The 11,610-nt window shown below is 57.3% G+C and overlaps 3 protein-coding genes across 3 annotated transcripts; all 3 read left to right on the forward strand.

Annotated features, from left to right (window-relative positions):
* Window positions 1-1,956: 1,956 nt before the first annotated feature.
* On the forward strand, window positions 1,957-2,739 carry LOC138355343 (paraneoplastic antigen Ma6E-like). Its single transcript, XM_069310225.1, has one exon. The coding sequence runs from the start codon at window positions 1,957-1,959 to the stop codon at window positions 2,737-2,739; it is 783 nt and encodes a 260-aa protein (XP_069166326.1).
* A 9-nt stretch (window positions 2,740-2,748) lies between these two features.
* On the forward strand, window positions 2,749-3,762 carry LOC138355344 (paraneoplastic antigen Ma6E-like). Its single transcript, XM_069310226.1, has one exon. It carries the CDS (start codon window positions 2,749-2,751, stop codon window positions 3,760-3,762), a length of 1,014 nt encoding a protein of 337 aa, XP_069166327.1.
* Window positions 3,763-9,058: 5,296 nt separating this feature from the next.
* LOC138355345 (uncharacterized) lies at window positions 9,059-11,278 on the forward strand. Its single transcript, XM_069310227.1, has one exon. The coding sequence runs from the start codon at window positions 9,059-9,061 to the stop codon at window positions 11,276-11,278; it is 2,220 nt and encodes a 739-aa protein (XP_069166328.1).
* Window positions 11,279-11,610: the final 332 nt, after the last annotated feature.

Here is an 11,610-nt window from a genome sequence, read left to right on the forward strand (position 1 = left end):
CCCAACAATGATCCCAACACTGGGACCCAACACTGAGACCCAACACTGGGACCCAACACTGAGACCCAACACTGAGAACCAACACTGAGACCCAACACTGGGACCCAACACTGAGACCCAACACTGAGACCCAACACTGAGACACAATACTGAGACCCAACACTGAGACCCAACACTGAGACCCAACACTGAGACCCAACACTGAGACACAATACTGAGACCCAACGCTGAGACCCAACACTGAAACCCAACACTGAGACACAATACTGAGACCCAACACTGAGACCCAACACTGACACCCAACACTGACACCCAACACTGACACCCAACACTGGGACCCAACACTGAGACCCAACACTGAGACCCAACACTGAGACCCAACACTGAGACACAATACTGAGACCCAACACTGAGACCCAACACAGAGACCCAACACTGACACCCAACACTGGGACCCAACACTGAGACCCAACACTGGGACCCAACACTGGGACCCAACACTGAGACCCAACACTGAGACCCAACACTGAGACCCAACACTGAGACCCAACACTGAGACACAATACTGAGACCCAACACTGAGACCCAACACAGAGACCCAACACTGACACCCAACACTGGGACCCAACACTGAGACCCAACACTGAGACCCAACACTGAGACACAATACTGAGACCCAACACTGAGACCCAACACTGAGACCCAACACTGAGACACAATACTGAGACCCTACGCTGAGACCCAACACTGAAACCCAACACTGAGACGCAATACTGAGACCCAACACTGAGACCCAACACTGAGACCCAACACTGAGACCCAACACTGAGGCCCAACACTGAGACCCAACACTGAGACACAATACTGAGACCCAACACTGAGACCCAATACTGAGACCCAACACTGAGACCCAACACTGAGACCTAACACTGAGACCCAACACTGGGACCCAACACTGAGACCCAACACTGAGACCCAACTCTGAGACCCAACACTGGGACCCAACACTGGGACCCAACACTGAGACCCAACACTGAAACCCAACACTGAGACGCAATACTGAGACCCAACACTGAGACCCAACACTGAGACCCAACACTGAGACACAATACTGAGACCCAACACTGAGACCCAACACTGAGACCCAACACTGAGACCCAACACTGAGACCCAACACTGAGACTCAACACTGGGACCCAACACTGAGACCCAACACTGAGACCCAACACTGAGAACCAACACTGAGACCCAACACTGAGACCCAACACTGAGACCCAACACAGACCCAAAAGGAGTGCAGGTCGCAGGCCTTTTCGGAGAACGGGGGGGCCTCATTCATACAGCAGGAAGCATGGCTAAGGCAGGAAGCATGGTGGAGGCAGGAAGCATGGTGGAGGCAGGAAGCATGGTGGAGGCAGGAAGCATGGTGGAGGCAGGAAGCATGGTGGACGCAGGAAGTATGGTGGAGGCAGGAAGCATGGTGGAGGCAGGAAGCATCGTGGAGGCAGGAAGCATAATGAAGGCAGGAAGCATGGTGGAGGCAGGAAGCATGGTGGAGGCAGGAAGCATGGTGGAGGCAGGAAGCATAGTGGAGGCAGGAAGCATGGTAGAGGCAGGAAGCATGGTGGACGCAGGAAGTATGGTGGAGGCAGGAAGCATGGTGGAGGCAGGAAGCATAATGAAGGCAGGAAGCATGGTGGAGGCAGGAAGCATGGTGGAGGCAGGAAGCATGGTGGAGGCAGGAAGCATGGTGGAGGCAGGAAGCATGGTGGAGGCAGGAAGCATGGTGGAGGCAGGAAGCATGGTGGAGGCAGGAAGCATGGTGGAGGCAGGAAGCATGGTTAAGGCAGGAAGCATGGTGGAGGCAGGAAGCATGGTGGAGGCAGGAAGCATGGTGGAGGCAGGAAGTATGGTGGAGGCAGGAAGCATGGTGGAGGCAGGAAGCATGGTGGAAGCATGGTGGAGGCAGGAAGCATGGTGGAGGCAGGAAGCATGGTGGAGGCAGGAAGTATGGTGGAGGCAGGAAGCATGGTGGAGGCAGGAAGCATGGTGGAGGCAGGAAGTATGGTGGAGGCAGGAAGTATGGTGGAGGCAGGAAGCATGGTGGAGGCAGGAAGCATGGTGGAGGCAGGAAGTATGGTGGAGGCAGGAAGCATGGTGGAGGCAGGAAGCATGGTGGAGGCAGGAAGCATGGTGGAGGCAGGAAGCATGGTGGAGTCAGGAAGCATGGTGGAGGCAGGAAGCATGGTGGAGTCAGGAAGCATGGTGGAGGCAGGAAGCATGGTGGAGGCAGGAAGTATGGTGGAGGCAGGAAGCATGGTGGAGGCAGGAAGCATGTTGGAGGCAGGAAGTATGGTGGAGGCAGGAAGCATGATGGAGGCAGGAAGCATGCTGGAGGCAGGAAGTATGGTGGAGGCAGGATGCATGGTGGAGGCAGGAAGTATGGTGGAGGCAGGAAGCATGGTGGAGGCAGGAAGTATGGTGGAGGCAGGAAGCATGGTGGAGGCAGGAAGCATGATGGAGGCAGGCAGCATGGTGGAGGCAGGAAGCATGGTGGAGGCAGGAAGCATGGTGGAGGCAGGAAGTATGGTGGAGGCAGGATGCATGGTGGAGGCAGGAAGCATGGTGGAGGCAGGAAGCATGGTGAAGGCAGGAAGTATGGTGGAGGCAGGAAGCATGGTGGAGGCAGGAAGCATGGTGGAGGCAGGAAGTATGGTGGAGGCAGGAAGCATGATTTAGGCAGGAAGCATGCTGGAGGCAGGAAGTATGGTGGAGGCAGGAAGCATGGTGGAGGCAGGAAGTATGGTGGAGGCAGGAGGCATGGTGGAGGCAGGAAGCATGATGGAGGCAGGAAGCATGGTGGAGGCAGGAAGCATGGTGGAGGCAGGAAGCATGGTGGAGGCAGGAAGCATGATGGAGGCAGGAAGCATGGTGGAGGCAGGAAGCATGATGGAGGCAGGAAGCATGGTGGAGGCAGGAAGCATGGTGGAGGCAGGAAGTATGGTGGAGGCAGGAAGCATGATGGAGGCAGGAAGCATGGTGGAGGCAGGAAGTATGGTGGAGGCAGGAAGCATGGTGGAGGCAGGAAGCATGGTGGAGGCAGGAAGCATGGTGGAGGCAGGAAGTATGGTGGAGGCAGGAAGCATGGTGGAGACAGGAAGCATGGTGGAGGCAGAAAGAATGGTGGAGGCAGGAAGCATGATGGAGGCAGGAAGCATGGTGGAGGCAGGAAGTATGGTGGAGGCAGGAAGCATGGTGGAGGCAGGAAGCATGATGGAGGCAGGAAGCATAGTGGAGGCAGGAAGCATGGTGGAGGCAGGAAGCATCCGCCCTCGCAGATCTTTCTCCGGCCCGCAGACCATGCCCCAGTCTCGCCGTATTTGCCCTTACCCCGCTGAGCATGTACCGGCTCCGCAGAACTTGCCCCAGCTCCGAAGTGCATGCTTCATCCCCCCAAAGCCTGCCTTAGCTCCGCAGAACATGTCCCCTCCTCGAAGAACAGTCTCCGGCCACTCAGAGCATACCCCGGCCTCGCAGAGCATGCCCCTCCCCCGCAGACCTTTCTCTGGCCCCGGAGAGCTTGCTCCAGTTCCGCAGAATTTGACCCGGCCCCGCAGAGCATGCCTCGGCCTCGTAGAGCATGACCTGGCCTCGCAGAGGCCAGGTCATGCTGGCCGTGCAGTTATACCCCATTCCCGTAGAGCATGCCCCAGCCCTACAGAACATGCCCCACCTGACAGACCACGTCCAAGGCCCGCATAGCATTCCCCATGCAGAACATGCGCTGGTGCCGCAGAGCACTCGCTAACCTCGCAGAGCATGCACTGTCCTCGCAGAGTATGACCAGGCCTCGCTGAGCATGCCCCAGCCCGCAAAACATGCCCCGGTTTCGCAGAGCATGCCCCAACCCCGCAGAACATACACCGGCCTCGCAGAGCATGCCCCCAGCCCCACAAAGCATGCCCCGGCTTCACAATCAATGTTCTAAGACCCGCAGAGCATGACTCAGGCAATCAAAGCATGCTCAGGCCTCGTTGAGCACACCCCTACTTCGCAGAGGATGCGCCAAACTCGCAAAGTATGCCCCAGGCCCGCAGAGCCTGCCCTGACATCGCAGAGCATTCACTGGCCCCACAGAGCATGCTCCGGCCTCGCAAAGCACGCCCCGGTCTTGCAGAACATGCCTCAGCACCGCAGAGCATGCTCCAGCCTCGCAGTGCATGCCCCCACCCTCGCAGTGCATGCCCCCACCCTCGCAGAGCTAGCTTCAGCCCCGTAGAGCATGCCCCAGCCCCGCAGAGCATACCCTGTCCCGCATAGCATTCTCCGGCCTTGCATAGCATGCCCCAGCCTGTCAGTACATGCCCCGGCCCTGCAGAGCATGCACCGGCTTCGCAGAGCGTGCCTAGGCCCCACAAAGCATGCCTTGGCCTCGTAGAGCATGTCTCAGCCACGCAGAGTATGCCCCGCGGCCCCCCAAAGCATGGCCCGACCACGAAGCGAATGCCCCTACCCCGAAGAACATACCCCGGCCCCGCAGAGTATGCCACAATAAACGCCCTGGCTTCGCAGAGCATGCATGGGCATTGCAGAGCATGCTTCTTCTTCTTCTTGATAGTAGGTGCAGTTTGCATGAAGGGTTTGTCCTCCCGATGACTGCACCAGTACAGATGTTGGTAGAGGCGTTTATGTTGAAGATGATAAGAGTTCCAAAAGTGCTTCTTGTGTTGTGGTGTAGACAGTGGAGCGACGACTACAACAGAGGTGTGTGTTAGAGGGAGACTTGCAGCACCGTAGGGCGGTGTGTTGTGTTTATGGCGTCAGCTGATCCTTGGTGTTGCGACGAGGTAGTTGTTGTCTGTGTTTAGCTGTTGGTGGCGCCAGGTATAAATGTGGCGCGGGTCAGATGTGACCCAATTTTTTGGTCGACTGGAGATATTTAGCCAGTGCTTTGACTATTTGGTATTTTTCTTGTAACGAGTGGTCACCGCCTCCTAATATATGCTCGATGGTAAAGGGTATTTTAAGTGAGATAAGTACTTGTTTGAGATTTACTCTGGCACTATAATGTCGGAAGCAGTGAAGGAGACAGTGTTTGATTGTTTCAGGCATCTGACAGTGGATGCAGAGTTTTTTTTTTTTTTTAGATATATACAAGAGTTGTTACATTCTTGTACAGCCACTAGTACGCGTAGCGTTTCGGGCAAGTCCTTAATCCTATGGTCCCTGGAATACGATCCCCTGCCGCGAAGAATCGTTTTTTCATCAGTTTCATCATCATTTTTTCAGTTCGTTGATGTCTGTTCTGTACTTAGAGCTGTGTGCTGCCAGTTTGGTGTGTCCCAGCCTTAATCTGGTCATCGCTATATCAATTTCTCTGCTTTTATATCTGACATGTTTCCAAGTTTCCCATTTCTTTTTAATGGACCCGTAGTACAAGGGTGAGCATGACGTTTTCCATTTCGTCGCAAAATCTTGGGTGATGGTATTTTTGAAGGCTCCTTTACGTGCAACATGGGGAATTGGATGACGGGTAATGTGAGGCGTGTTGTGCATTGCTTTGGCTAGTTGATCTACTAGTTCATTATGGGTCCCAGCGCATTCCCACAATGCGCTGGGACCCATTGGATAGAGGTATCATAACCGTTCAATCGATGTTCATGAAGAAGTTGAAGACATGGGTAAACAAACTCCTTGCACGTTTTTGAAGAGTACGTAATTGCTTGAATCGCACTCTTGGAGTCACTGCAGATTGTATATGTCCCGATTGTTAACGTTGTGATTATTTTGGAGAGTTTGATATAAGGCATATAATTCAGCTGTGAAGATTTGGTTTGGTAACCGCCATCCCTGCTTGAGATGGTATTCCGGTATCCATACAGCGCTAGTGACCGAGGGTACGTTGTTCATGATGATGCGAGATCCATCTGTATAAATCGCTGTGGTATTTGGGGAGCAATTTTTCATTATTGAGAGAAAGACTGAGGCTATGGCTGAGTTTGGTGCAGACTTTGGAATGTTGTCTTCGAGTTGTATTGCTGTATTAGGAGTTGTATAAAGCCTAGGTGGAATAGAGGGAACAGTAAGTTGGGTATCCGAGTTTTGGAGTAGAGAGAGGTCTATATTGAGTTATTTGTAGCCCGTGTGAGGAAAGGTGGCGAGTGATTGGTTGGGAAGCGGGGGATATGTGGGTTAACTGTTGAGTTAATTTTTTATCTGTATGGGTGTACTCACCTAATTGTGCTTGTGAGGGTTGAGCTTTGGCTCTTTGGTCCCGCCTCTCCGGTCCCGCCGGGTGTGTCTGGTGAGCAGTGGTACAGAGTTGGTACAGTTGTGATAGTTGGCACACATTATGTCTGGATTCCTAGAGCATGCCCTAACTTCGCAGGGCATGCTCCAGCCCCGCAGACCATGCCCTGGCCTCGCAGAGCATGCCCCAGCCCCGGAGAACATGCCTCTGTCCCGCAGAGCATGCCTCGGCCTCGCAAAGTATGTCGAATGAATCGGCGGGAAAATAGAATAAATACGGGTAATAGAAAAAAAATTGGTCTCAAACTTAATAGTAATTTGTATTTTGAACAAATATTTTTAAGTGTGAAGATGCTGCATGATTCAAAATTATTTATAGTGGTACCTTAGTTTTCGAATTAAGTCTCCGCAGAGCAAGCTCCGACCCCGGAGAGCATGCTCCAACCCCGCAGTGTGTGCCCCTGCTTGTAGAGCATGATCAAGCCCCGAAGAACATGCCCCGCCTCTCAGAGTATACCCCAGCCTCGCAGAGTATGCCCCGGCCTCACAGAGCATGCTCCAGCCTCGCAGATCATGCCCCAGCCCAGCAAAGCATGCCCCGGGCCCACAGAGCATGCGCTGGCCCCACAGAGCATGCCCTTTCCTCGCAGAGCACAGCCCCACAAACCATGCGCCGGACTCACAGAGCATGCATCGGCCTCACAGAGCATGCCCCAGCCCCGCAGAGCATGCCCCAGCCTCGGAGAGCATGCCCCAAGCCTCCCAGAGCATACTCTGGACCCGCAGAAGCATGCCCCAGCTTCGTACAGCATGCACCGGCCTCAGAACATGCACCAGCCCCGCAGACCATGCTCTGGCCTCGCAGAGCATACCCCAATCCCACATAGCAATCCCCGGCCATGCAAAGCATGCGCTGGCCCCACAGAGCATCCCCTTGCCTCCCAGAGAATACTCCAACGTCGCAGAGCATGCCTGTCCTAGCAGAGCTTGCTCTGGACCGAGAAAGCATGCTTCAGCCTCGCAGAGCATGCCCCGGCCTCACAGAGAATGTACAGGTCCCGCAATGAATGTTTCGGCCGCGCAGATCATGGCCTGACCTCGAAAAGCATGCCCCAGCCTCGCAGAGCATGCCTCAGCACCGCAGAGCATGCCCCAGCCTCGAAGAGCATGCCCCGGCCGCGCAGAGCATGTCCAAGCCCTAACCTCGCCAAAAATGACCCAGCTCTGAATAGAATGCCCCGGCTCTGCAGAGCAGGCCGTGGACCCTCAGAGCACTCACTGGTCCCGAAAAGCATGCTCCGGCCTGGCAAAGCATGCCCTGTCCCCACAGAGCAAGTTCCGACCAAGGAGAGCATGCCCCTATCCCGCAGAATACACCGGCCTCGCAGAGCATGGCCCAACCCCCCAGAGCATGCCCCATCCCCGCAGAGCATGCTTCGGCCCTGTAGAGCATGACCAAGTCTCGAAGAACATTCCTTGCCATGCGGTGAATGCCACAGCCCTGCCGAGAATAACCCGGCCTCGCCGAGCATTCCCAGACCAGCGGAGCATGCCCCGAACTAGCAGAGCATGCCCCAGCCCCGCTAAGCCTGCCCTGGTCTTGCAGAGCATGCCCAGCCCCGCAGAACATGCCCCTAGCCACACAGAGCATATACTGATCTTGCAATGAATGTTCCGGCCCAACAAAGAATGCCCTACCCTCGAAGAGCATGCCCCTGCCTCGCAGAGCATGCCTCAGCCCCGCATAGCATGCCCAAGCCTCGCAGAGCATGCAACGGAACCGCAGAGCATGCATCGGCCCTGCAGAGAATGCTCCATCCCCGCAGAGCATGCCCTGGCCACACAGAGCATGTCCCAGCCTCGCAGAGCAAGCCCCGGCCCCACAGAACATGCACTGGCCTCATAAAATATGCTCCGGCCCAGAAGAGCATGCCTCAACCCTTCAGCGCATCCCCAAGCCTCGCAGAGCATGCACCAACCCCGTAGAACATTCCCCTACCCCGCAAAGCATGCACCAGCCACGCAGAGCATGCACGAGCCACGAAAAGCATGCCTGGGCCTTGCAGAGCATGCCTCAGCCCTGCAGAGCATGTCCCAGCCCTGCAAAGCATGCCCCGTCCCCGCAGAGCGAGATCCGACCCCGGAGAGCATGCCCCGGACCCGCAGAACATACACTGCCTCTCAGAGTATGCCCCCGCCCCGCAGAGCATGCTTCAGTCCAGCAGAGCATGCCCCAGCCCCGCAGAGCATACCCAAGATCCGCAGACCATGCCCCATCCCCGAACAGAATTCCCCAGTCCCGCAAAATATGCCCCGGACCAACAGAGCATGCTTCGTCTCCTCAAAGCCTGCCTTAGCTCCGCAGAACATGTCCCCGCCTCGAAGAACAGTCCCCGGCCGCTCAGAGAATGTCCCAGCCTCACAGAACATGCTTTGACCCCGCAGAGTATGCCTCAGTTCGGCAGAATTTGCCCTGGCCCCGCAGAGCACGCCTTGGAATTGCAGAGCATGCCCCGGCCCCGCAGAGCATGCACCGGCCCCCGCATAGTATGCACTGATGCCGCAGAGCATGCACGGCCTCGCAGAGCATGCTCCGACTCCGCAGAGCATGCACAAGCTCCGCAGAGCTGGTCCCGGCCCCGCTGAGTATGCACCCGGTCCCTCAGAGCATGTACCGGCCACGCAGAGCATGCTCCGGCCCAGGAGAGCATGTCCCAGCCCCGCAGAACATACACCGGCCCAGTAAAGCATGCACCGGCCTCGCAGAGCATGCTCTAGAAACGCAGAGCATGCCCAGGCATCGTAGACCATGCACCGGCTTCCCAGAGCATGCCCCCGCTCCGCAGAGCATGCCCAGTCCTCGCAGAGCATATTCAAGCTCCGTAAAGCATGCCCTGGCCCCACAGATAATGCCTCAGTCCCGCAGAACATGATCGGGCCCTGGCCCCACAGAACATGCACCGGCTCCGCAGAGCATGCCTCAGGCCCGCAGAGCATGTCCAAGCTCCGCAGAACATGCCTTGTCCCGGAAGAGCATGCCCCAACACCGCACAGCAAGCTCCGGCCCCGCAGAGTATGCCCCAGGCCCGCAGAATATACACCAGCCTCGCAGAGAATGTCCCAGCCCCTAAGAACATGTCCCGATCCCGCAGAGCATACCCCAGACCCACAGAGCATGCCCTGGTCTTGTAGAGAATACCCCGGCCTCGCAGAGCATGCTCGGGCCCCGCAGAGAATGTCCCAGCCTCGCAGAGCATGCCCCAGCCGCCCAGAGCATGCCCTGGCCTCACAGAGCATACCCTGGCCTCACGGAGCATGCCCCAGCCCCACAAAGCATGCACCAGCCTCGCAGAGCATGTCCCTGCCCCGCAGAGCATGTACCGCCTCACACAGCATACACCGTCCCCGCACAGCATACACCGTCCCAGCAGAGCGTCCCCAAGCCCCGCAAAGCATTCCCTGGCTTCCCAGAGGATGTACCCACAGAGTACGGACAGAGGACTCACAGAGCATATATCGGCCTCGCAAGGAATGTCCATTTCCACAGAGACCATTCTCTGGCCTCGCAGAGCATGCCCTGGCCTCACAGAGCATGCCCTACCCCCACAGAGTATGCCCTGGCCTCGCAGAGCATGCCCTGGACTCGCAGAGCATGTCCTGGCCTCGCAAAGCATGCCACAGCTTCGCAGAGCATTTCTCAGCCATGCAGAGCATCCCCGGCCTCGCAGAGCATACTCCGACCCCCACACAGTGTGCCCTTGCCTCGCAGAGCATGCCCGAGCCCCGCAGAGAATGCCTTAGCCCCGGAAAGCATGCAACCAACCTCGCAGAGCATGCCCCATTTCCGCAGAACATGCCCCAGCCCCCAAAGCATTCCCTGGCCTTGCAGAGCATGCCCCAGTCCCGGAGAGCATGCCCTGGCCTCGCAGAGCATAAACCGGCCTGGTGGAGCATGCCTAGCCGTGCAGACCATGCCTTGGCCTCGCAGAGCATGTCCCAGCCCCGCATAGTATGTCCCAGCCTTGCAGAGCATGTCTCAGCCCCACAGAGCATGCACCGTCCTCACAGAGCATACGCTGGTCTCGCAGAGCATTTTCCGGCCTGGCAAATGATGCCTCATCTCCACAGAGCATTTCCCCGGCCTCGCAGAGCATGTCCCAGCCCCGCAGAGTATACACCGGCGTCAAAGAGCATGCACCGACATCGCAGAGGATGCTGTAGAACATGCCCAAGCCCCACAGAGCATTCCCGGCCTCCCAGAGCATATCCCAGCTTCGCAGAGCATGCAGCGGCCTCACAGAGCATGCGCCGGTCTCGCAGAACGTGCTCCGGCCTCGCAGATAATGCCCCAACCCCTCAGAGCATGCCTCAGCCCAGCCGCGCAGGCTACGGCCTCGCTGATGATGCCCAAGACCAGCAGAGAATGCCCCGCTTTCACAGAGCATGTACCGGCTTCGCAAAGAATGTTTCGGCCCCGCAGAGCATGCCCGGCCCTCGCAGAGTATGCCCCAGCCTAGCAGAACATACCTCAGCACCGCAGAGTACGTCCCGATCTCGCAGAACATATTCTAGCCCCGCAGAGCATGCCCCGGCCTCACAGAGTATGCACTGTCCACGCAGAGCATACCCAAGCCCCGCTGAGCATTTCCCGGCCACGAAGAACATGCCTCAGCCCCACAGAGCATGTACCAGCATCGCAGAGGATGTCCTAGCCCTGCAGAGCATGCCCCAGCCCCGCAGAGAATGCACCTGCCTCACAGAGCATGCACCGACCTCGCAGAGGATGCCCAATCCCCACAGAGCATTCCCCGACCCCGTAGAGTATGCCTCAGCCAAGGAGATGTCCCCGGTATTGCAGAGCATGCTCCGGACCCGCAGAGCATGCCTCGGCCTCTTAGAGCATGCACAGACCACGCAAAGCATATTCCGGCTCCACAGAGCATGTTCCCGCTCCGCAAAGCATCCCCCAGTACCTCAGAGCATGCCCCAGCCCCGAAAAGCATGCCGCGGCCTCGCGGAGCATATATAAGCCTCGTAGAGCATGCCCCGGTTTTGCAAAGAATGCCCCAGCCTCATAGAGCAGGCTCCGGCCTCGCAGAGCATGCTCCGGCTCCACAGAGCATCCCTCAGCACCGCAGAGCATTCTCCGGGCTTGCAGAGCATACACCGGTCCCACAGAGCATGCCCCAGCCCCAGAGAGAATGCCTCTGCCTCGCAGACCATGCACCGGCTCAGCAGAGCATGGCCCCGGTCTCGCTGAGCATGCCAAGGCCTCGCAGAGTATACCCCGGCCCCGCACAGCATCCCCCGGCCTTGCAGAGAATGCCTCATCTCCGCAGAGCATGCCTCAGCACCTAAGAG

This window comes from Procambarus clarkii, chromosome 67 (assembly GCF_040958095.1).
Source record: "Procambarus clarkii isolate CNS0578487 chromosome 67, FALCON_Pclarkii_2.0, whole genome shotgun sequence".
Taxonomy (NCBI): domain Eukaryota; kingdom Metazoa; phylum Arthropoda; class Malacostraca; order Decapoda; family Cambaridae; genus Procambarus; species Procambarus clarkii.

What these genes read in the sequence shown, in the direction of transcription:
- LOC138355343 (XM_069310225.1), top strand. Translation starts at nt 1,957, where the DNA reads ATGGTGGAGGCAGGAAGCATGGTGGAGGCAGGAAGCATGGTGGAGGCA.
- LOC138355344 (XM_069310226.1), top strand. Translation starts at nt 2,749, where the DNA reads ATGCTGGAGGCAGGAAGTATGGTGGAGGCAGGAAGCATGGTGGAGGCA.
- LOC138355345 (XM_069310227.1), top strand. Translation starts at nt 9,059, where the DNA reads ATGCACCGGCTTCCCAGAGCATGCCCCCGCTCCGCAGAGCATGCCCAG.